This window comes from Pristiophorus japonicus, unplaced genomic scaffold (assembly GCF_044704955.1).
Source record: "Pristiophorus japonicus isolate sPriJap1 unplaced genomic scaffold, sPriJap1.hap1 HAP1_SCAFFOLD_337, whole genome shotgun sequence".
Classification (NCBI taxonomy): domain Eukaryota; kingdom Metazoa; phylum Chordata; class Chondrichthyes; family Pristiophoridae; genus Pristiophorus; species Pristiophorus japonicus.
This window is the reverse complement of record NW_027253183.1, coordinates 71,654-95,447: the sequence shown is the minus strand read 5'-3', so window position 1 is coordinate 95,447 and position 23,794 is coordinate 71,654. Positions and strand designations below refer to the sequence as shown.

The 23,794-nt window shown below is 48.6% G+C and overlaps 1 protein-coding gene across 1 annotated transcript in view; it reads left to right on the top strand.

Annotated features, from left to right (window-relative positions):
* LOC139250031 (uncharacterized) overlaps positions 1–23,794 on the top strand; it is a 104,239-nt gene that overhangs the window by 55,036 nt on the left and 25,409 nt on the right. Inside the window, exons 3-6 of the mRNA XM_070872594.1 lie at positions 5,491–5,835; positions 13,087–13,434; positions 15,357–15,501; positions 21,690–21,733. Of these exons, the coding sequence (XP_070728695.1) occupies positions 5,491–5,835; positions 13,087–13,434; positions 15,357–15,501; positions 21,690–21,733 (882 nt within the window). The remainder of the gene's footprint in view (positions 1–5,490; positions 5,836–13,086; positions 13,435–15,356; positions 15,502–21,689; positions 21,734–23,794) is intronic.

Below are 23,794 nucleotides of genomic sequence, written 5' to 3'. Positions count from 1 at the left end.
GTCACCAAGATGCAGAAAAAGCTGGTGGACTTCTTCTGGAACAACAGGAAGCACTGGTTCTCTGCTGCGGTTCTGAGTCTCCTGCTGAAGGAGGGCAGGCATTGGTGTGCATCAGCACCCAGCACGCGACTTTCCATCTTCAGACCCTGCAGAGATAGCTGTTTGTTGAGCCCCCTCCTCGGTGGTGTGTGCTGGCGATGTATTTCTTCCGCCAGCAGTACAGCCTCAATTATGATACGCAGTTCCTGTTTGTGAGCCTGGGGGGTGTCAGGACCACCATGTGGGGGCTGCCCACCTTTTACCAGGAACTCATCAGGGTCTGGAACAGAGTCACCACCAAGCGCAGCTCTCCCCCGTCTGGAGTGGCGGCTGTCCTTTGGGTGCCGCTGCTCAGGAATCTGTACCTCCACCACCGCAGTTTTCGGTGGCAGGCGGACGAGAGGGCTGTGTCTGGCGAGGTGACCAGGGTCAGGGACCTGCTCGATGGCGAGGAGCGTGCTGGATGGTGCCTGAAGAGCTGGCACGGCACCTACCCTGGTCCAGCGTGTGGCCAATGCCATCGAGTCGCTAAAAACGGCACTGGGCCCTGACTCCGTTAGGTGTGTCGAGGATGCTCAAGCACGAGGGGCGATCCCGTCCAAACTGACCCCGTCCGGACGGAATTCCTCATCGGCACCAAGCCCCGAAACCTCCTTCAGGAGCCGACGCCTCACAATTTGAGCCTCTTCCGGGAAATCCCCTCCGTGCCTTTCAGTTCTGCGCGGAGGGGTTTCCTGTACGGGCTGCTCCTGCACACTCTCTACCTTGCCATCCTCGTCTGCCGTCTGGACATGCAATGGTGCACCATCTTCCCGTCCGGATGAGGTGGGGGTCCCCAATGGAGTGCACTCTATGCAGGAGTCCTCCCTTTATTTATTGGGGATTTGGCCAGGAGGGTGTTGCACGGAGCAGTCCCGTGCAATCGATTTTTAAGTCAGTTCACGGACTCCCAGGCCGCCTGTAATTTCTTGCGGTCTGGAGGAGTCCATGTTCCATATTTATATTGAGTGTGTGAGGTTGCAGGCCCTGTTCCAATATTTGAAGGGGCTGCTCCTCAAATTCTGGTTGCACTTCAGTCCTACACTCCTGATCTTTGGGCACCTTGTGCAGAGGGGAGCGGGCAGGTCGGAGGGCCTCCTCATAGGACTGCTCCTGGGCATGGCCAAGGAGACCATCAGCCTGTCCAGGCAGCGGGCGGTCGAGGGGGTCGTTCAGCCTGACTGCCTGCCTCTCTTCCGTGGTTACATCCGAGCCAGGGTGTCCCTGGAGATGGAGCACGCAGTGTCCACCGGTACGCTCACGGCCTTCCACGAGAGGTGGGCACCGGAGGGACTGGAGTGCATCATCACCCCGAGCAACCAAATTTTAATTTGATCGTTAAAGTTTAAAAGTTAATTTGTTTAATTTGCCGCTTTTAGTATCCCCCGTTAACAAGGGGTCACTTGATTTATAGGTTCACAAAAATAATTGTGGAGCTGTTCTAGGTACTTGATTTAAAGTTTCTACTCAAAATAGTGTAGAGCTGTTGCATTGTGAGTGGCTTAGCCAGTCATGTGATGTTGACAAAACTCAATAAAACCCCAATCAGTTGGGTCCAGGTCATCCACGATGAGGTATGCAGTTGTGAGCCTCGTGGATGAACTGGTAATGTGTAGTGGGATTGTTAAACCTTTGTTAATAAACCAACTAGTTCTTGATAGCAATGTGTTGCTATGAATTCTTAAAGCAAAGAACCCAAGAAGTAAATGCATTACAGAGGGGTTTAGCGAGGGAGCTCCAGAGAGTAGGGCTGAGGCAACGAAAGGCTTTTCCACCAATGGTGGGAGGGGAAGGAGGAGTGAATGCACAGTTAAAGAAGCAAAGAGTGCCGGGGTTATCGGCCTGGAGGAGGTTACAGAAGGTTGGAGGTGGGACAAGGCCAGTCAGAGATTTGAAGCTGAGGACAAGAGTTTATATTTAGTGCATTGAGGGACAGGGAGCCTCTGTACGATGACAGTGAGGAGGATTTCCTGTGGGACAGGATATGAGCGACTGTATTTTGGACAAATCAGTCGAGTTCACTGAGGATGTGAGGCCAGCAATGAGAGCATTGGAACCATCAAGACCAGAGGTGACAGGAGCATGGATAAGGATGTCAGTGTTGTAGGGTATCAGGTGTGACCTTGGGCAGGGCCACTTCAATGCTGTGAGCTGGAATTGGACTGGACAGATTGGAACAGGCAGCATTGAGAGGGTTGGGCTTGGAGTTTAGGTGAAGATGGGTCAGCAGGCAGAGAGGACAGGCGGGTGGGTGGCTTGTTTGAGGAGGGGATTGATGACTGGTTTTGAATGTTTGAGGAAAGTCACTAGTAGTGTGAGCTACACAGTAAATGTTATGTCTTTTTCGATGCTCTGATAATGACTCCACGAGGCAGTGTGTTGTACTTGAACTGTAGTGACCTTAGTCCTTTATTGATAACTCCAGCGTGAGGATTACACCTGGTGGCCTGCCTTTTATACTGGGCCAGGCACACCTGTACAGGTAACCTACAAGTCTCCCACTGCAGTGCCCTCTGGTGGCACACCTTGTAATAGTGCAAGCAGTAACCATGTAGGGTACATGACATCGCTCTCCCCCAAGCCTTTAGTGCAAATCGCCTCTGCATTGACTGTGCTCTGGGCTTAGCTCTATCTGGTTGACCCTTGGCGGGTTGTTTCTATTTTGGGTGAGTGGTTGGTGTTTCGTTGGCAGTAAAGTGCTGGTGGTTACTGTTTGTGTGTGTGTCCATGACCATTTCATTCTCCCCCCCCCCCCACATATAGATTATGCCGGAGGTTCATTGCATTCATATACATTCAAGTCCAGAAAAACAAGTTTGCATTACATTTGAGGTGACACGCCATGGTGCACAACTCTGGCCCCAGGGACGCAGGCTACTACATTGGGTAGCTCACTGGACCTGTGTGCTCCCGATTGGTGTCTGCCCACTGCATTGGTTGAGTGCAGTTGAAATCCTACATCGCACAACGTTTCATTACTCATTATAAATAACTTGTAGCTCCGATCGTGATCACGCACCTTTTCTTTGTTTATTGCACGTACACAACGCTGATCATCAATTTCACATCTTACATCTGGCTCACCGTTGACTTTACATTGTTTGAAAATGTGGAACAGTCCCTTTAAGTGTGGTGGGTTGCAGGCCTCCTTTAAGAGAGCTTTGCCATCTTTACCCCAATCCTCTTCTCTGGTGCCACGTGTTGCTCCATCAGCGCAGCACCTCGTGGTCTGGCCGTCGCCATCTTTTTCTTCAGTGCATCATCTCGTGGTTTGGGCGCCATCTTCCCTCCATCCACGATGTCGACTGCGGTGATCCTCTTCTCCCCGGGATCTGCCACCGAAGCTGGGAAGTCGCCTTCGGATCCAATTTTCTTCCTCCGGAGTCCTGCCACTGGAGCCTGGAAGGTGTGTTCGGGTTGTCTCAGCTGGATCATCTCCACGTGCTGAGCGGTCTGTGCCTCGGGTGCTGTGCTGGTCTGCTTGCTGATGCCGGGTCCACCCTCAAGTGAGGGCTTGCTGTGCCTCCGAGCGCGGAGGATGTCGATTGCTGGAGGGATGAAGTCCTCCCACTTGCAATGGATCTTCTCCATCCACCTTCTTCCGAGTAGCATTGGTCTATCACCTGCAACAATCCACAGAGGTAACTTGTGCACCACGCCATCATGGAGTACCTTTACATTCGCAGTACCAACAACTGGGATAAGTTCATCGGTGCAGGTGCGCAGCTTTGCCTGAACCAGGACCAACTTGGTTCATTCAGCCTGATTGTCCTATAACCTCTCAAAGGTTTCTTGATTCATTACTGACTGGCTCGCCCCTGTGTCCACTTCCATGAAGACTGGAACACCATCTATCTCAACTTCCATCCTCAATGGGGAACCTTCGGTGATGTAGGTAAACGTGCTATATACCTCATCATGGGGCTGAGCTGCCTCTCTGCCTATCGTTTCATAACCAACGCTGGATTCATGGCCATCTGCAGACTCTTCATCGACACAGTGAGTCATATTTCTCTTACACATTCGCTTGAGGTGGCCCTTTGTGCTGCAGCCTTTACACACAGTCTTTAAAACAGCACTGGTGAGCCCTGTGATTCCCTCCGCAACGCCAGAATGGAGCTACTCGGTTAGCCCCCCTCGGCGAACTCTGAGCTAAGGGCCTCGGGGGTCTGTTCTCTCTTCCCTGAGAAGGTTCACGTTCTACAGTCCAGCCTCTAAAAGACGCCACTCTGTGCATAGTACTTGCAGGGTTTGAGTCCTGAGGATGGGTCATCTGCCTAGAAACACAGGTCGAGGTCATGAATGTCTGGCTCACAGAGATGGCCTTCTGCAGTGTGACTGTGGTATCCGCAGACAGTAGCTAATGAAGAAGGCTCTCATGGCCGATTCCAATGACAAAAATGTCTCGCAGCGCTTCAGTGATGTGGTCGCCAAAATCACACGGTGCCACCAGCCTCATGAGGTCTGCAGCATATTTTGCAATTTCTTGGCCGTCGGTGGGTGCTGAACCGGTGTCTGGCTGTGAGGATGCTCTCCTTGGGCTTCAGTTGCTCTTGGATCAGCGTTACAAGCTCCTTGTACGTCTTGGTCGTTGTCTTCGCTGGTGCCAGCAAGTCCCTGACGAGGTCATAGATGATGGGCCCACAACTGGTTAGCAGGATAGCTCTGCATTTATCAGCCAGTGTGGCCGGGTTTTCTCCTGCCAGGTCTTTGCTGTGAAGAAATGATCGAGCCTCTCCACAAAGGCATCCCAATCATCAGCATCGGCAAACTGCTGCAATGTACCAAGGGTAGCCATTTTCGCGTAAAGGTCCCTAATCTCGTCGCCAATTGTTATGTCTTTAGATACGCTGACAATGATTGCATGAGGCAATGTGTTGTACTTGAACTGTAGTGACCTTAGCCCTTTATTGGTAACTCCAGAGTGAGGATCACACCTGGTGGTCTGCCTTTTATACTAGGTCAGGCACACCTGTACAGGTAACCTGCAAGTCTCCCACTGCGGTGCCCTCTGGTGGCACACCTTGTAATAGTGTAAGCAGCAACATGTCAGACACATGACAGTAAGGGATAAAGAGGAGTCAGGAGGTGTATGGAGAAGAAATCACTTGGCCAGGGTGTGAGCATCATTTGGGAAATAAGTGAAGAGAAGGCATGGGAGGGAGATTGGGGAGAATCTGCAGTGATGGGGATCAGGGAGGAAGACTCGGGGAGGTTGGGGAGGAAGTGGCAGAGGCAGCTGTATGCATGAAGCAAAGAAATCCTGGAGCTTTTCATATCAGGCCATATAATGATCATTTGTTTAGAATTTACTGAAGCTCAGGTGAGCTGCCTGCAGTTTTCATTGAAACATTTCAGACATTTATCAACCTTCAGACCGGTTTTTAAGTGATTGATATTTTCCCATTAAAGGTGCAGTTGTCCCTGTCCTGACCCAGTCTCCGAGCCTGGAACGTGTCACAGAGGGTCACACGGCGCGGTTACAGTGCACCATGCGGAACGCCAGAGTGAGTGACACCGATGTCCACTGGTACCGGCAACTACCGGGGCAAGATACGGAGTGGGTTTTAACACATGAGGCAAGTGGCAGCACACGAGGGAGCCCAGGTTCCACTGACCGTCTCCAGCCTTCCAGAGACACCTCCAATAACAGCTTCATTCTGACAGTCACAGACGTGCAGCCCAGTGACACTGCCGCCTATTACTGTAAAGTGTGGGGCGATATCAGCGGGAACGGAACCCAGCTCAATGTAACCAGTAAGTATAAGTTACATTTGGTTTTATTCATAATAGCGTTACTACATAGAGGGTAATTTTACAACAATACACTCCCAGTCGAGAGGCACACACACACTGGGAGCATGGACTGGAGAATTGGGGCTGTGATGTTGTGGCCCTATATCTGACCCACATTCCATGGGACTGTGGCTTCTCACTGGGAGCACGGCATTGTGGGATCCCTCTTATACACACTTCACTTCTCAATAGAACACAGGAGCTTCCCAAACTTGATGCAAATATTTTGTTTCGCCTAAAGTGTGATTTCACTTATACTGACAGGGATTAGCAATTCTAAGGCGATTCGATTCTTTTAAAATTCAACATTACTAAACATTAAAGTGCCAGTAATCCGTCACAGTGCAACTCAGCAGCAGATAGTTTTGCAATAATTTCTCACATTTATCTGCGCCTATTTTCTCCTCGTGATGGTCCAGTCCACAGTCCCTGACTCCTTGCCCAAGTTACCATTCACACCCACACATATCCCCATCAGTGTTACCCTGCATTTGCTTTTTGATGCGTGGTCCCTTTAACGGGCGACGCGGCCCATTCAAAGTTTCACATCGGGAAAGCTGAACCCGGGCTGTGCTGATCTCCCCCTCCCCCACATCCCCCCCACCACATCACCCCTCCCCCTCCCCCACGTCCCCCCCCACCCACATCACCCCTCCCCCTCCCCCACGTCCCCTCCCCCATCCAATCACCCTCCCCCTCCCCCACATCCCCTCCCCCACACACATCACCCCTCCTCCTCCCCCACGTCCTCTCCCCCACCCACATCACCCCTCCCCCACGTCGTCCCCTCCCCCACGCCCCCCCCAACCACATCACCCCTCCCCCTCCCCACGTCCCCTCCCCATCCACATCACCCCTCCCCCACGTCCCCTCCCCCTCCTACATCACCCCTCCCCCTCCCCCACGTCCCCTCCCCCAACCACATCACCCCTCCCCCTCCCCCACGTCCCCTCCCCCATCCACATCACCCCTCCCCCTCCCCACGTCCCCTCCCCCAACCACATCACCCCTCCCCCTCCCCCACGTCCCCTCCCCCAACCACATCACCCCTCCCCCTCCTCCACGTCCCCTCCCCCATCCACATCACCCCTCCCCCTCCCCCACGTCCCTTCCCCCTCCCCCACGTCCCCTCCCCCTTTCCCCCTCCCCCCTCCCCCACGTCCCCTCCCCCTCCCTCAGGTCCCCTCCCCCACCAACGCCCCCTCTCCCCCACCCACATCCTGCTCCCCCACGTCCCCTCCCCAACCCACTTCCCCCCTCTCCCACGTCCCCTCCCCCACCCACATCCTGCTCCCCCACGTCCCCTCCCCCACCCACATCCCCCCTCCCCCACGTCCCCTCCCCCATGTCCCCGCACATCCCCTCTCCTCCCCCACCCACATATCCCTCCCTTACCCTCGATTTAATTCCTAAGTTGATTTTTATGCTGCTCCTTTCCGCTCCCGACAGGATTTGTTCATTCTTTATAAATTCACCTGAAATAATGATTTGTGGTTAATTCTATAAAAATTGTTTGGCTGGATTTGCGATGTTCTGGGCAGAGGATGTGTTCCCCCTCGCACCAAGTGCAGTTATTGAAGTAGAGCAGGGATGACCATCACTGGTATAACATTGAGACAAACACCATGCGCTGTATATTTTAGGTACTTGCTGTCTCACAATACAAGCTGTTCTCGCTCCACAGTCCCATTGACCAGTTTTATGCTCCGACTTCCTTCTGTTTGAATCAAACTTTGATAAAGTTTACACTTGTATTATCCAAGCTTTTATATAATCTTACAGCACAGAAAGAGGCCATTCGGCCCATCGTGCCCGTGCTGGCTCTTTGAAAGAACGATCCAATTATTCCCACTGCCCCTGCTCTTTCCCCACAGCCCTGCAATTTTATTCCTTTTCAAGTATTTATCTAATTCCATTTTGAAAGTTACTATTGAATCTTCCACCGCCCTTTCAGGCAGCACATTCCAGATCACAGCAACTCGCTGCGTAAAAAGGAATTCTCATCTCTTTCCCCCCTCCCCCCTGGTACTTTTGTTAATTATCTTCAATCTGTGTGCTCTGGTTACTGATCCTCCCCACACTGGAAACATTTCATCCTCATTTACTCCAGCAAAACCCCTCAGAATTTTGACACCTCGATTAAATCCCCCTGTAACTTCACTGCTCTAAGGAGAACAATCCTAACTTCTTCAGTCTCTCCACATAACTGAAGTCCCTCATCTCTGGTCTCATTCTAGTAAATCTCCTCTGCACCCTCGCCAAAGCCTTGACATCGTTCCTAAAGTGTGGTGCCCAGAATTGGACACAATAGTCCAGCTGAGGCCTAACCAGTGATGTATGGAGGTTTAGCATCACTTCCTTGCTATTGTACTCTACACCTCGATTTATAAACCCAGGGTTTTTTAGCTCTTTTAAAGCCTCATCAACTTGTCCTGCCACTATGAAGATTTGTGTATGTGAACCCCCAGGGCTCCCTGTTCCTGCACCCACTTTATAATTGCACCATTTAGTTCATATTACCGTTCCTCATTTTTCCTTCCAAAATGCATCACTTCACACTTCTCTGCATTAAATTGCATCTGCCATGTATCTGCCCATTTCACCAGTCCTCCTGGAGGCTGCTGCTTTCCTCCTCATCTCCAAACTTTGAAATTATGCCCTCTATATCCCAGTCTATTTTCAGCATTTAAAAAACCTGCTTCATGTCCTCTCTCAATGAAATATCCCTGCTCCAGTGAGAACTAATCTAATTCTATCGTCACACTTCTACACAGGGTATTGGTGAGGCCACACCTGGAGCACTGCATGCAGTTTTAGTCTCCGTATTCACGGAATGATATACTTGCATTGGAGGCTGTTCTGAGAAGGTTCACCAGGTTGATTCCGGAGATGGGCAGAAAAGTTGAGCTGAGTCCATGATCGGATTAGCCATGATCTTATTGAATGGCGGAGCAGGCTCGAAGAGCCAAATGGCCTACTCCTCCTCCTACATAAGAACAGAAGAACATAAGAATTAGGAACAGGAGTAGGCCATCTAGCCCCTCGAGCCTGCTCCGCCATTCAACAAGATCATGGCTGATCTGGCCGTGGACTCAGCTCCACTAACCCGCCCGCTCCCCATAACCCTTAATTCCCTTATTGGTTAAAAATCTATCCATCTGTGACTTGAATACATTCAATGAGCTAGCCTCAACTGCTTCCTTGGGCAGAGAATTCCACAGATTCACAACCCTCTGGGAGAAGAAATTCCTTCTCAACTCGGTTTTAAATTTGCTTCCCCGTATTTTGCGGCTGTGCCCCCTAGTTCTAGTCTCCCCGAACCTCTCTGCCTCTATCTTGTCTATCCCTTTCATTATTTTAAATGTTTCTAATAAGATCACCCCTCATCCTTCTGAACTCCAACGAGTAAAGACCCAGTCTACTCAATCTATCATCATCAGGTAACCCCCTCATCTCCGGAATCAGCCTAGTGAATCGTCTCTGTACCCGCTTCAAGCTAGTAAATCCTTCCTTTAGTAAGGTGACCAAAACTGCACGCAGTACTCCAGGTGTGGCCTCACCAATACCCTATACAGTTGCAAAAGGACCTCCCTGCTTTTGTACTCCATCCCTCTCGCAATGAAGGCCAACATTCCATTCGCCTTCCTGATTACCTGCTGCACCTGCAAACTAACTTTTTGGGATTGCTGCACAAGGACCCCCAGGTCCCTCTGCACCACAGCATGTTGTAATTTCTCCCCATTCAAATAATATTCCCTTTTACTGTTTTTTGTTCCCAAGGTGGATGACCTCACACTTTCCGACATTGTATTCCATCTGCCAAAGCTTAGCCCATTCGCTTAACCTATCCAAATCTCTTTGCAGCCTCTCTGTGTTCTCGACACAACCCGCTTACCCACTAATCTTTGTGTCATCTGCAAATTTTGTTACACTACACTCTGTCCTCTCTTCCAGGTCATCGATGTATATTGTAAACAGTTGTGGTCCCAGCACCGATCCCTGTGGCACACCACTAACACCGATTTCCAACCTGAAAAGGACCCATTTATCTCGACTCTCTGCTTTCTGTTAGCCAGCCAATTCTCGATCCATGCTCATACATTTCATCTCACTCCGCGTACTTTTATCTTCTACAGTAACCTTTTGTGTTGCACCTTATCGAATGCCTTTTGGAAATCTAAATACACCACATCCATCGGTACACCTCTATACACCATGCTCATTATATCCTCAAAGAATTCCAGTAAATTAGTTAAACATGATTTCCCCTTCATGAATCCATACTGCGTCTGCTTGATTGCACTATTCCTATCTAGATGTCCCGCTATTTCTTCCTGAATGATAGTTTCAAGCATTTTCCCACTACAGATGTTAAACTAACCAGCCTATAGTTACCTGCCTTTTGTCTGCCCCCTTTTTTTAAACAGAGGCGTTACATTAGTTGCTTTCCAATCCGCTGGTACCTCCCCAGAGTCCAGAGAATTTTGGTAGATTATAACGAATGCATCTGCTATAACTTCCGCCATCTCTTTTAATACCCTGGGATGCATTTCATCAGGACCAGGGGACTTGTCTACCTTGAGTCCCATTAGCCCGTCCAGCACTACCCCCCTAGTGATAGTGATTGTCTCAAGGCCTCCCTTCCCACATTCCCGTGACCAGCAATTTTTGGCATGGTTTTTGTGTCTTCCACTGTGAAGACCGAAGCAAAATAATTATTTAAAGTCTCAGCCATTTCCACATTTCCCATTATTAAATCCCCCTTCTCATCTTCTAAGGCACCAGCATTTACTTTTGTCACTCTTTTCCATTTTATATATCTGTAAAAGCTTTTACTATCCGTTTTTATGTTTTGCGCAAGTTTACCTTCGTAATCTATCTTTCCTTTCTTTATTGCTTTCTTAGTCATTCTTTGCTGTCGTTTAAAATTTTCCCAATCTTCTAGTTTCCCACTAACCTTGGCCACCTTATACGCATTGGTTTTTAATTTGATACTCTCCTTTATTTCCTTGGTTATCCACGGCTGGTTATCCCTTCTCTTACCGCCCTTCTTTTTCACTGGAATATATTTTTGTTGAGCACTATGAAAGAGCTCCTTAAAAGTCCTCCACTGTTCCTCAATTGTGCCACCATTTAGTCTGTGTTTCCAGTCTGCTTTAGCCAACTCTGCTCTCATCCCACTGTAGTCCCCTTTGTTTAAGCATAGTACGCTCGTTTGAGACACTACTTCCTCACCCTCAATCTGTATTACAAATTCAATCATACTGTGATCACTCGTTCCGCGAGGATCTTTTATGAGGAGATCATTTATTATTCCTGTCTCATTACACAGGACCAGATCTAAGATAGCTTGCTCCCTTGTAGGTTCTGTATCATACTGTTCTCAGAAACAATCCCATATGCATTCTATGAATTCCTCCTCCAGGCTACCCCGTGCGATTTGATTTGACCAATCGATCAGTAGGTTAAAATCCCCCATGATTACTGCCATTCCTTTTTCACATGCCTCCATTATTCCCTTGATTATTGCCCGCCCCACCGTGAAGTTATTATTTGGGGGCCTATAAGTGACTTTTTCCCCTTACTATCTCTAATCTCCACCCACAATGATTCAACATTTTGTTCATTAGAGCCAATATCGTCTCTCACAACTGCCCTGATATCATCCTTTATTAACAGAGCTACCCCACCTCCTTTCCCTTCTTGTCTATCTTTCCGAATCGCCAGATACCCCTGTATGTTTAATTCCCAGTCTTGGTCTTGCAACCACATTTCTGTATTGGCCACCAAATCATACCCATTTGTAATGATTTGTGCCGTCAACTCATTTACTTTATTTCGAATGCTGCGTGCTTTTAGGTAGACTGTTTTAATACAAGTTTTTAAAGCATGATTTTTAGTTTTGACCCTTCCTCCAGCCCCTTTATATTCAGTGGCCCTTTTTGTTTTTTGCCTTGGATTTCTCTGCCCTCCACTTTTACTCATCTCCTTTCTGTCTTTTGCTTTTGTCTCCTTTTTGTTTCCCTCTGTCTCCCTGCATTGGTTCCCATACCCCGCCATATTAGTTTAACTCCTCCCCAACAGCACGAGCAAACACTCCCCCGAGGACATTGGTTCCGGTCCTGCCTAGGTGCAGACCGCCTGGTTTGTACTGGTCCCACCTCCCCCAGAACCTGTTCCAATGTCCGTAACTTCTTATGTTCTTATCCACAGCTCTCGCCCACTCTGCTGCTATAACTCTGCCTGGAGTGCATGGGAGGGCTGCAAATTATTCCTGGACCCGGATATGCCTGGTTCCAGCCTTCCATTGGCCTTTTGGAGGCACCAGGGATAGACACTAAGAGAAAGAACCTGCACTTCTATAGCGCCTTTCAGTCTCGGGATGTCCCAAAGCACTTTACATAAGCCAATGAAGTACATGTGAAGTGTAGTCTCTGTTGTAATTTAGGAAACACACAAGGTCCCACAAACAGCGATTAAATAAATAGCCAGATCATGTGTTTTAGGTATAAATGTTGGTCTGGACACTGGGAGAACTCCCCTGCTAAGCTTCGAATAATGCCGTGAGATCTTTTACATCCAACTGAGATGCCAATCTTGGTTTGACATCTCATTTCAATAACAGCACCTCCAACAGTGCAGCACACACTCCATACTGCACTGGAGTGTCTAGATATGTGCTGGGATCTCTGGAGTGGGACTTGAACCCACGAATTTTGACTCTGAGAAAGAAAGATTTGAATTTCTACAGTGCTTTTCATGACCTCATGATGTCCCAAAGCACTTTACAGCCAATGAAGTACTTGTTCAAATGTAGACACTGTTGTAATGTAGGAAACACGGCAGCTACTTTGCACACAGCAAGCTCCCATAAACAGCAATGTGATAATGGCCAGGGCACTGGGGATAACTCCCCTGCTCTTCTTCAAAATAGTGCCGTGGGATCTTTTACATCCACTTGAGAGAGCAGACGGGGCCTCGGTTTAACAACTCATTCAAAAGCTGGCACCTCGGACAGTGCAGCACTCCCTCAGCACTGCACTGGGAGTGTCAGCCTACTGCACTCCATACTGCACTGGAATGTCTAGATATGTGCTGAAGTCTCTGGAGTGGGACATAACCTTCTAACTCCAAATGTTATAAATTGTTAAACTTTGAACGCTGGAGAAATATATTTCTTTGTGTCAGACTCCATATATTTCCCATGTACAGATCCATTGGCTGATCCGGTCCTTGTTCAGCATCCAACAGTCAGCAAGGTCCCAGAGGGTGAAACCGTGCAGTTACAATGTGCCATGTACAATGCCAGTGTGAGTGACGCTGATGTCCACTGGCACTGCCAGCGACCCGGGAACAACAGCGAGTGGGTGATGAGCCAGTTTGTGAATGGCACCATTACCAAGTCCTGGGGTTTCCACGACCGTTTTCTGCCTTCCAGGAACATCATCAGTAACAGTTACATTCTGACCATCGTGAATGTGTCCCTCAGTGATACTGCTGCCTACAGCTGCAGTGTGTGGAGCTACATCTATGGAGCAGGGACCCAGCTCAATGTAACCGGTAAGTCAATGTTAACTCACACTGGCAGGGTCACAGTAACAGCTCCTTACTGGGAATATGTGTAACCTTCACACAGTGGGGTGGACCAGTGGAAATATACCGTCAGACACAGTGGTTACTGTCGTGCTGTGGAACAGAGAGTGGGAATGTTGTTAGTGATGTGCGAAATGCCAGAGTTGAATAGTGGCGATGTAAGAATGGATCAAAACTCTGGAACAACAACAGAACATACGGAATGTCTCGGCCAGTCTGTTTTTTGTGGAGAAAACGGAGGAGTTGACATTTTGGGTGTGGGCCACTCAGAACAAAAGAGAAGGGAGAGGGGAAAACAGACATGGGAAAAGAAATGGGCACACTTATTTGTACTGCAAAAATGGCCGCCATGCTTCACCCTTTGTCAATGATTGGTCCTTGTGGAGGATAAGCCACACCCTGAAGTTTCACTGGAATGTGTAACTGGAACCGCCCATCCCAAGGTCTCACTGACTTTGCAAATTGTAATTCGATCCACTTTGACTTCCTGAAGCGACAGAGTACAGAGCTCCCCAGAAGACAGCAAGGGCCTGACCCCAGTCCAGGTACATCCCTCCCCCAGCCAAAGTACCTTACCCCAATCCAAGTACATCCCTCCCCCAGCCAAAGTACCTTACCCCAGTCCAAGTACATCCCTCCCCCAGTCAAAGTACCTTACCCCAGTCCAAGTACATCCCTCCCCGAGCCAAAGTACCTTACCCCAGACCAAGTACATCCCTCCCCCAGCCAAAGTACCTTACCCCAGTCCAGGGACATCCCTCCCCCAGCCAAAGTACCTTACCCCAGTCCAAGTATATCCCTCCCCCAGTCAAAGTACCTTACCCCAGACCAAGTATATCCCTCCCCCAGCCAAAGTGCCTTACCCCAGTCCAGGTATATCCCTCCCCCAGCCAAAGTACCTTACCCCAGTCCAAGTATATCCCTCCCCCAGTCAAAGTACCTTACCCCAGACCAAGTACATCCCTCCCCCAGCCAAAGTACCTTACCCCAGTCCAAGTGCATAGCTGGAGGATTTGAGTATAGGAGCAGGGAGGTCTTACTGCAGTTGTACAGGGCCTTGGTGAGGCATCACCTGGAATATTGTGCTCAGTTTTGGTCTCCTAATCTGAGGAAGGACATTCTTGCTATTGAGGGAGTGCAGCGAAGGTTCACCAGACTGATTCCAGGGATGGCTGGACTGACATATGAGGAGAGACTGGATCAACTGGACCTTAATTCACTGGAGTTTAGAAGGATGAGAGGGGATCTCATAGAGACGTATAAGATTCTGACGGGACTGGACAGGTTAGATGTGGGAAGAATGTTCTCGATGTTGGGGAAGTCCAGAACCAGGGGACATAATCTTAGGATAAGGGGTAGGCCATTTAGGACTGAGATGAAGAGAAACTTCTTCACTCAGAGAGTAGTTAACCTGTGGAATTCCCTGCCAAAGAGAGTTGTTGATGCCAGTTCATTGGATATATTCAAGAGGGAGTTAGATATGGCCTTTACGGCTAAAGAGATCAAGGGGTATGGAGAGAAAGCAGGAAAAGGTTACTGAGGGAACTTAACGGTTGTGCTTATATTAAACCTGGTTTTAATGTTATACCGAGGGAGAGTTGCCTGTCTCGGTTGTGCTTATATTAAACCTGGTTTTAATGTTATACCGAGGGAGAGCTGCCTGTCTCGGTTGTACTTATATTAAACCTGGTTTTAATGTTATACCGAGGGAGAGCTGTCTGTCTAGGTTGTACTTATATTAAACCTGGTTTTAATGTTATACCGAGGGGGAGTTGCCTGTCTCGGTTGTGCTTATATTAAACCTGGTTTTCTGAAGGACAGGAATCCGAGTCTTTACTCGATTCACCTTACTGCTATTGAACTATACGTCACCTTTTGATATTTTACAGAGTTATCTGAAAAGTGGTCTCTGAATATCATCATCAGCATTGCAGTCTGTGCCCTGGTATTAGCCGCCTTACTCTGCATCTTCATAGCCGCAGTATTCTACGTGAAAAAATGGGCATGTTTTCAAAGCAGATTAAAAGCGGAAGGGTAAATACAATTTCATTTCCTGTCTCATTTCAGTCTGATATTGATTGGTGCAGGGGATGGAATCAGCCCAAGAATGGGGGCAGACTAGCTGGGGACTGAGGGTTTTCTCTTGCTGTACGGGTAAATAAATGCAAACATAAACAGCATTAAATCACCCAGTTATAAAATACACTGCAACTTCTCAGGTGATTAAAGGAGTTTTGTGTTTTACACCCTCTCTCTTTCAGTGTTTCTCTCCTTCTCCTTCTGCCTCTCTCTGTCCATCTGTATCGCCCGCTCTCTCTCTCTCTCGCTGCCACACACTCTCATTGTCCCACCTGTTTTCTCCATGTGACTGTATCTCAACCTTTCCCTCCCTTTCTCTTATTGTCCTTCTGTATCTCTGTCCCGTGCTCTCGTTGTTGTGTTTTCTCTCTCTGCCCTTCCCTCCTTCTGCACCTTTGAAATTTTACGGCTGGAATTTTCCAGGTGGGTGCGCTGCTTCAGGCTGTGCGCTCAGCCGGGGGTCCATGTGCTCACGGCCTTGTGTCTTCCATATAACTGCCAATGTAAAGCGTCTATCTGTCTGTAACTCATCTACTCCTTTTATCACTTTGAACATCTCGATCAAATCCTCCCTCAATCTTCCTGTTTGAAGAAAATTCCATCTCAGTCACTCTAGCCTATCCTTGTAACACAGACCCCCTCATCCCTGGTAACTCTCGGAATATCTGGTGCCATACTTCCCAGTCAGTGGGTCATAACGGAATGGCACCTGGGCCAGGAAATAGTGCGGGGAATCCTGTTAGACCGCTCTAACGCACGTGTGGAAAATGTGCAGGAGCCCATTTTACATCTTGTAATCTGTGGAAATGAATGCTAATGGTGGCTAGCAGCATTCCCCAGTTTTCCCAGGAGCAATGTCCATTGTGCTCTGCTCACCCACATAAAGTGAGCCAGTGCTTTCAGCAGGTCGGTACGCAAAGGGCTTCTGGCTTTTCCACAGCAGCGTTTTTGATGATGGACGTGGGATTTGAGAGCTGCGGCTGGTGATTGTATTTTTTAAAGTGCAGTTTTGTTTTATTAGTTGTGATGCACTGCATTGGAATTATTCCATATCACAGGATTCGCCAAAGTCCAAGGCATTGTTGTTGGTATCCGTGCCCACCTTGGACCCTACACATTACACCACGGTCTTCCTGAACTCCAGGGGTTTCTAACCCCCTCAATGTGCAGTTCAGTGACCAGCTCATCATGCGGTGAATGTTCTGATCCCTCCATTTTAAGACCGTCCACTGTGCCTAAACTCTTTCAAGGAGAAGGCAGACTGGGATCATGGCTCCTGAGAGACAAAGGCTATCCTCTGAGCTCTGGTTCCTGACATCATTGTGACAAGCGGGATCAAAGACACAACATGATGCACGCAGTCACCGGGATCATTCATCTCCAAGATGCACCAATGCTTTTCTAGTCCTGACCCCATCTACAAAATACACTGGCCCAATACACCCTGACCAACATAGACCTCTGCACTAACTCAACTACCACAGCGGCCCAGCCTATTGCCTGCTAATACCTAATTCTGCACAGTCAGATGGAAACTGTCTGCATCACAGGTTGGGCCTCTACTCATTGGCATTCAGAAGAATGAGAGGTGATCGTTTTGATACGTATAAGATTCTGAGATCCGCGACCGTCTCATCAGAGTTCCATCCCACTTCCCGGTTCCTTTGGACGTCCCCATGACCACATCCATTTTCCCTTCCATTCCAAAGCCCCAAAACTGAAATGAGAGACAACAGCAAAGATTAAAAATTCCAATCCAAATTTATATCAGAACAACATAATATATTTACTAATCACCCTTGTGCATTTCCTTCTATCCCCTTTTTGCTTTAACTAGTCTAGCGTTCCTCCGCTGAGGCACGGCTGGTGGAAGACTGCTGCGTGTCAGGGCCAGATACTACAGAAGGCCTTGCAGGACACCCTCGACCAGCTCTGGGCCTGGAAGGCTTGGCTGTAGACTCCACCACCTCAGGCTGGGCAGCAGCAGTCTGGGCTGGCTGGATGACGGCCAGCGACAAGTGCAATGGCGGAGTGGCAGTGGTGGGATCAGGATAGCTGTCATACTGAGAAAGGACAGCAGGTTCCTGCTCCACTGACCCAGTGCCACTCCCCCGGGGCAGCACCTCAACATCCCCAACAATTTGCTGGAGCACAGTTTGGTGGGCTGCTGCGAACTTGGATAGGTTAGGTAAGTGGGCAAATGCATGGCAGATGAAGTATAATGTGGATAAATGTGAGGTTATCCACTTTGGTGGTAAAAACAGAGAGACAGACTATTATCTGAATGGTGACAGATTAGGAAAAGGGGAGGTGCAACGAGACCTGGGTGTCATGGGACATCGGTCACTGGGGGTTGGCATGCAGGTACGGCAGGCGGTTGGGAGGGCGGGTGGCGTGTTGGCCTTCATGGCGGGGGGATTTGAGTGCAGGGGTGGGGAGGTGTTGCTGCGGTTGTGCAGGGCCCTGGTGAGGCTGTGCCTGGAGTGTTGTGTGCAGTTTTGGTCTCCTGACTTGAGGGGGGACACTCTTGCTGTTGAGAGGGTACAGCGAGGGTTCACCGGATTGATTCCCGGGATGGTGGGACTGACGTGTCTGGGTGAGGGGGGGGAGCTGGATCGACTGGGCTTGTATTCGCTGGAGTTCGGAGGAGTGAGAGGGGATCTCATGGAAATGTTTCGGGTTCTGGTGGGTTTGGACAGGTTGGATGCGGGAGGGATGTTCCTGGTGTTAGGGGGGTCCGGGACCGGGGGTCATGGTCTAGGGATGGGGATGGGCCATTTGGGGCCGAGATGGGGGGGAAACTTCTTCGCCCGGGGGTGGTGGACCTGTGGAATTCTCTACCACGGAAAGTTGTTGAGGCCAATTCACTAAATGTGTTCGGGAAGGAGTTAGATGTGGTCCTCGCTACTGGGAGGATTGGGGGGTGTAGCGGGGGAGCGGGAGTGGGGTGCTGGAGTTGCATGTTCGGCCATGAACTCGTTGAATGGCAGTACGGGCTTGAGGGGCCGAATGGCCTACTCCTGCACCTATTTTCTATGTTTCTATGTTTCAATGGTAGCTGTGGATGTACTGGATGACATGATTATACACCATATCCACTTGGAATATGCATCCACCACAACTAAAAACATCTTTCCCAGGAAGAGACCTGCAAAGTCAATGTGGATCCTGGACCATGGTTTAGATGGCCACAACCACAGACTCAGCGGCGATTTCGCTGATGCTTTAATTAGCTGCATGCAAGTGTTGCACTGATGCACACATGATTCCAGATCAGAGTCAATTCCAGGTCATCATACATGAGACCTGGCAATGGCTTTCATCATGACAATACCGGGATGAGTGCTATGTAGATCATGTACAAATTTCTCTCTGCCTTTCTTAGGCATAGTCTAAGGATAAGGGGTAAGCCACAGTCTAAGGATAAGGGGTAAGCCATTTAGGACCGAGATGAGGAGAAACTTCTTCACCCAGAGAGTGGTGAACCTGTGGAATTCTCTACCACAGAAAGTTGTTGAGGCCAATTCACTAAATATATTCAAAAAGGAGTTAGATGTAGTCCTTACTACTAGGGGGATCAAGGGGTATGGCGAGAAAGCAGGAATGGGGTGCTGGAGTTGCATGTTCAGCCATGAACTCATTGAATGGTGGTGCAGGCTCGAAGGGCCGAATGGCCTACTCTTGCACCTATTTTCTATGTTTCTATGTTTTTCTATGACAAGGTGGATGCAGAGAGGATGTTTCCACTGATACAGGAGACGAGAACTAGGAGGCATAATCTTAGTATAAGGGACCGCCCATTTAAAACTGAGATGAGGAGGAATTTCTTCCCTCAGAGGGTTGTAAATCTGTGGAATTCACTGCCTCAGAGAGCTGTGGAAGCTGGGGCATTGAATATATTTAAGACAGAGATAGACAGTTTCTTAACTGATAAGGGCATAAGGGGTTATGGGGAACGGACAGGGAAGTGGACCTGAGTCCATGATCGGATCAGCCATGATCATATTAAATGGCGGAGCAGGCTCGAGGGGTTGTATGGCCTACTCCTGCTCCTATTTCTTATGTTTTTATGTTCATTGTTTTCGGTCCCTGCCACAAACTCCGTTCCCTAGCCACTGACTCCATCCCTCTCTCCAACTTCTGCCTGAGGTTGAACCAGACTGTTCACAATCTTGGTGTCATATTTGATCCTGAAATGAGCTTTCGATCACATAGCCACAGCATAACTACAATCGCCTATTTCCACCTCCGTAACATCACCCATCTCCGCCCTTGCCTCAGCTCATCCGCTGCTGAAACCCTCATCCATGCCTTTGTTACCTCTAGACTTGACTATTCCAAAGCACTCCTGGCTGACCTCCCATATTATACCCTACGTAAACTAGAGGTGACCCAAAACTCGGCAGCCCGTGTCCGAACTCGCACCAAGTCCTGCTCACTCATCACCCCTGTGCTCGCTGACCTTCTGTTGCCTGGGCCCCAAGCTCTGGAACTCCCTGCCTAGACCTCTCCGCCTCTCTACCTCTCCTTCCTCCTTCAAGACGCTCCTTAAAACCTAACTCTTTGAACAAGCTTTTGGTCACCTGCACCAATTTCTACTTATGTGGCTCAGTGTCAAATTCTTTATCTCAAATAATACTCCTGTGAAGCACCTTGGGACATTCACTACGTTAAAGGCGCTATATAAATACAAGTTGTTGTTGTTATGTATAGGAGACAAACATAACCCACTTCAATCAGGAGTCGATCGAACATCAACCAAACGGTCATGACTTGTGCAGAATTTCATTTTAAGAGAGAGACGTTCTTTGAAGCTTCTGTGCTCTTTCCTGCTCACAGCAGTCCCAGTGTGAAGTTGTACAGAGACATTCACTGATATTTATGCTCACAGCAGTGCCAGTGTGAAGTTGTACAGAGACATTCACTGATATTTATGCTCACAGCAGTGCCAGTGTGAAGTTGTTGTACAGAGACATTCACTGATATTTATGCTCACAGCAGTGCCAGTGTGAAGTTGTACAGAAACATTCACTGATATTTATGCTCACAGCAGTGCCAGTGTGAAGTTGTACAGAAACATTCACTGATATTTATGCTCACAGCAGTGCCAGTGTGAAGTTGTACAGAAACATTCACTGATATTTATGCTCACAGCAGTGCCAGTGTGAAGTTGTACAGAAACATTCACTGATATTTATGCTCACAGCAGTGCCAGTGTGAAGTTGTACAGAAACATTCACTGATATTTATGCTCACAGCAGTGCCAGTGTGAAGTTGTACAGAAACATTCACTGATATTTATGCTCACAGCAGTGCCAGTGTGAAGTTGTACAGAAACATTCACTGATATTTATGCTCACAGCAGTGCCAGTGTGAAGTTGTACAGAAACATTCACTGATATTTATGCTCACAGCAGTGCCAGTGTGAAGTTGTTGTACAGAGACATTCACTGATATTTATGCTCACAGCAGTGCCAGTGTGAAGTTGTACAGAGACATTCACTGATATTTATGCTCACAGCAGTGCCAGTGTGAAGTTGATCTACAGAAACATTCACTGATATTTATGCTCACAGCAGTGCCAGTGTGAAGTTGTTGTACAGAGACATTCACTGATATTTATGCTCACAGCAGTGTCAGTGTGAAGTTGTACAGAAACATTCACTGATATTTATGCTCACAGCAGTGCCAGTGTGAAGTTGTACAGAGACATTCACTGATATTTATGCTCACAGCAGTGCCAGTGTGAAGTTGTACAGAGACATTCACTGATATTTATGCTCACAGCAGTACCAGTGTGAAGTTGTACAGAAACATTCACTGATATTTATGCTCACAGCAGTGCCAGTGTGAAGTTGTACAGAAACATTCACTGATATTTATGCTCACAGCAGTGTCAGTGTGAAGTTGTACAGAGACATTCACTGATATTTATGCTCACAGCAGTACCAGTGTGAAGTTGATCTACAGAAACATTCACTGATATTTATGCTCACAGCAGTGCCAGTGTGAAGTTGTACAGAAACATTCACTGATATTTATGCTCACAGCAGTGCCAGTGTGAAGTTGTTGGACAGAAACATTCACTGATATTTATGCTGCAAATGAATCATTGACTTTCTGTTTCTGCACCATCTCCCTAGGCCCCCCGCTGGAGAGCTTAACCCGGTGTATGCAACAGTCAGTGGTAAGAAACCCAATTCATTACTCATTACGCTGATTAGTCCGAATAATGTTTATTGTTTTGTGATGTTTCTAAAAATCAATCGGATGAATCTTCTACTTATTGTTATCTCTGAAAAATGGAACACTTTCCCATTTCAAGCACTCAATAGCTGCATCAAGCTGGTGAAGATATAGGAGAGTCAGCTGTGCAATAAAGCTCCCTCTGTCGGGCATCACTAATGTGCCTCACCCTCAGACTTGGAACAGAGCTCACCACTGGAACAATTTCTACTTCAATTCTTGCCACCTCTCTCAGCAATGTTGATGTTTAGTGTCCAGTGAGGGACGTGTTGTCCTGAGATCTGTAAGAGCCACGTGGAGACGGACACACAGACACAATCTCCATCCCTCCAGCCGCGGCCGATTTCAAACCCACTCCCACTGGTGAGCAGACAGAGTTCAGTTACCCCCATTGGAACGTTAACCTTGGAGTTGGTGCTGTGTAGATGTGTTGCAGCTCACTGCTCCCAGGTGAAGCAACGGACACAGGGTCAAGCTACTTCATGTGTGAACATTTAATGCTGCATTTATACCACACAAACCGGACTCATGATGTAGTACACTTGGGGAGCAACGCAGTGTGTGTGGGGAGCGACACTGTGTGTGTGGGTGTGTGTGTGTGTGTCGGGGGGGGGAGTGTATGTTTGGGGAGTGTGTACGCGTGTGGGGAGTGTGTGTGTGTGTATGGGGTGTGTGTGTGTGTATGGGGTGTGTGTGTGTGTATGGGGTGTGTGTGCGGGGAGTGTGTGTGTGTGCGGGGAGTGTGTGTGTGTGCGGGGAGTGTGTGTGTGTGCGGGGAGTGTGTGTGTGTGCGGGGAGTGTGTGTGTGTGCGGGGAGTGTGAGTGTGTGCGTGGGGGGGGAATGTATGTTTGGGGAGTGTGCACGCGCGTGGGGAGTGTGTGTGTGTGGGGAGTGTGTGTATGTGTATGGGGTGTATGTGTGTGGGGAGTGTGTGTGTGTGGGAAGTGCTGCAGTGTAGGATAGGCAAGCAGAGTTATGGATGAGCTAAAGTTTATGTTGGAAGGAGAATGTGAGGCCAACCAGGAAAGCACTGCAATAGTCGAGTCTTGAAGTGATAAAGTCAGGGTGAGAGTGTCTGCAGCAGGTGGCCAGAGATGGCCGATGATTTTTTAATCGTTCACAAAGAGCATTTATTGCCCTTGGGAAGGTGCAGCCCGTGAGGTGATGCTACTCCCACAGTGAGTATATTTCTTGGTCGCAGTTTGTTACAACTGTGTGTCTTGCTCGGTCATGTCAGAGGGCAGTTAGAACTCAACCACATTGCTGTGGTCTGGAGTCACATATCGGCCAGATTTCATTCCCCAAAGGACATTGGGGAACCAGAATCTAGTAGTTTCATGTTCACCATAACTGATACTAGATTTTTATTCCAGATTTATTTAATTAGAACCATAGAATAGAATCCTGGAATGGTTACAGCACAGAGGGAGGCCATTCGGCCCGTCGAGCCCGTGCTGGCTCTCTGTAAGAGCACTTCAGTGAGTCCCTCTCTCCCGTCCTCTCCCCGTAGCCCTGTAAACCTGTTCCCTTCGGGTACTGACCTATTCCCTTCTGAAAGCTACGATTGAATCTGCCTCCACCAAGCTTTCAGGCACTGCATTCCAGATCATAACCACTCGCTGCGTCAAAAGGATTTACCTCATTGGTTCTTCTGACAATCACCTTAAATCTGTGACCTCTGGTTCCCGACCCTTCCACCAATGGGAACAGTTTCTCTCTATCTACTCTGTCTGGACCCCTCATGAGTTTGATCACCTCTCTCAGATCTCCTCTCAATCTTCTCTGCTCCAAGGAGAACAACCCCAGTTTCTCCAGTCTGTCCATGTAACTGAAGTCCCTCATCCCTGGAACATTCTTGTAAATATTTTCTGCACCTCTCTAAGGCCTTCACATCCTTCCTAAAGTGTGGTGCCCAGAATTGGACACAATACTCCAGTTGAGGCCGAACCAGTGTTTTATAAAGGTTCATAATAACTTCCCTGCTTTTGTACTCTATGCCTC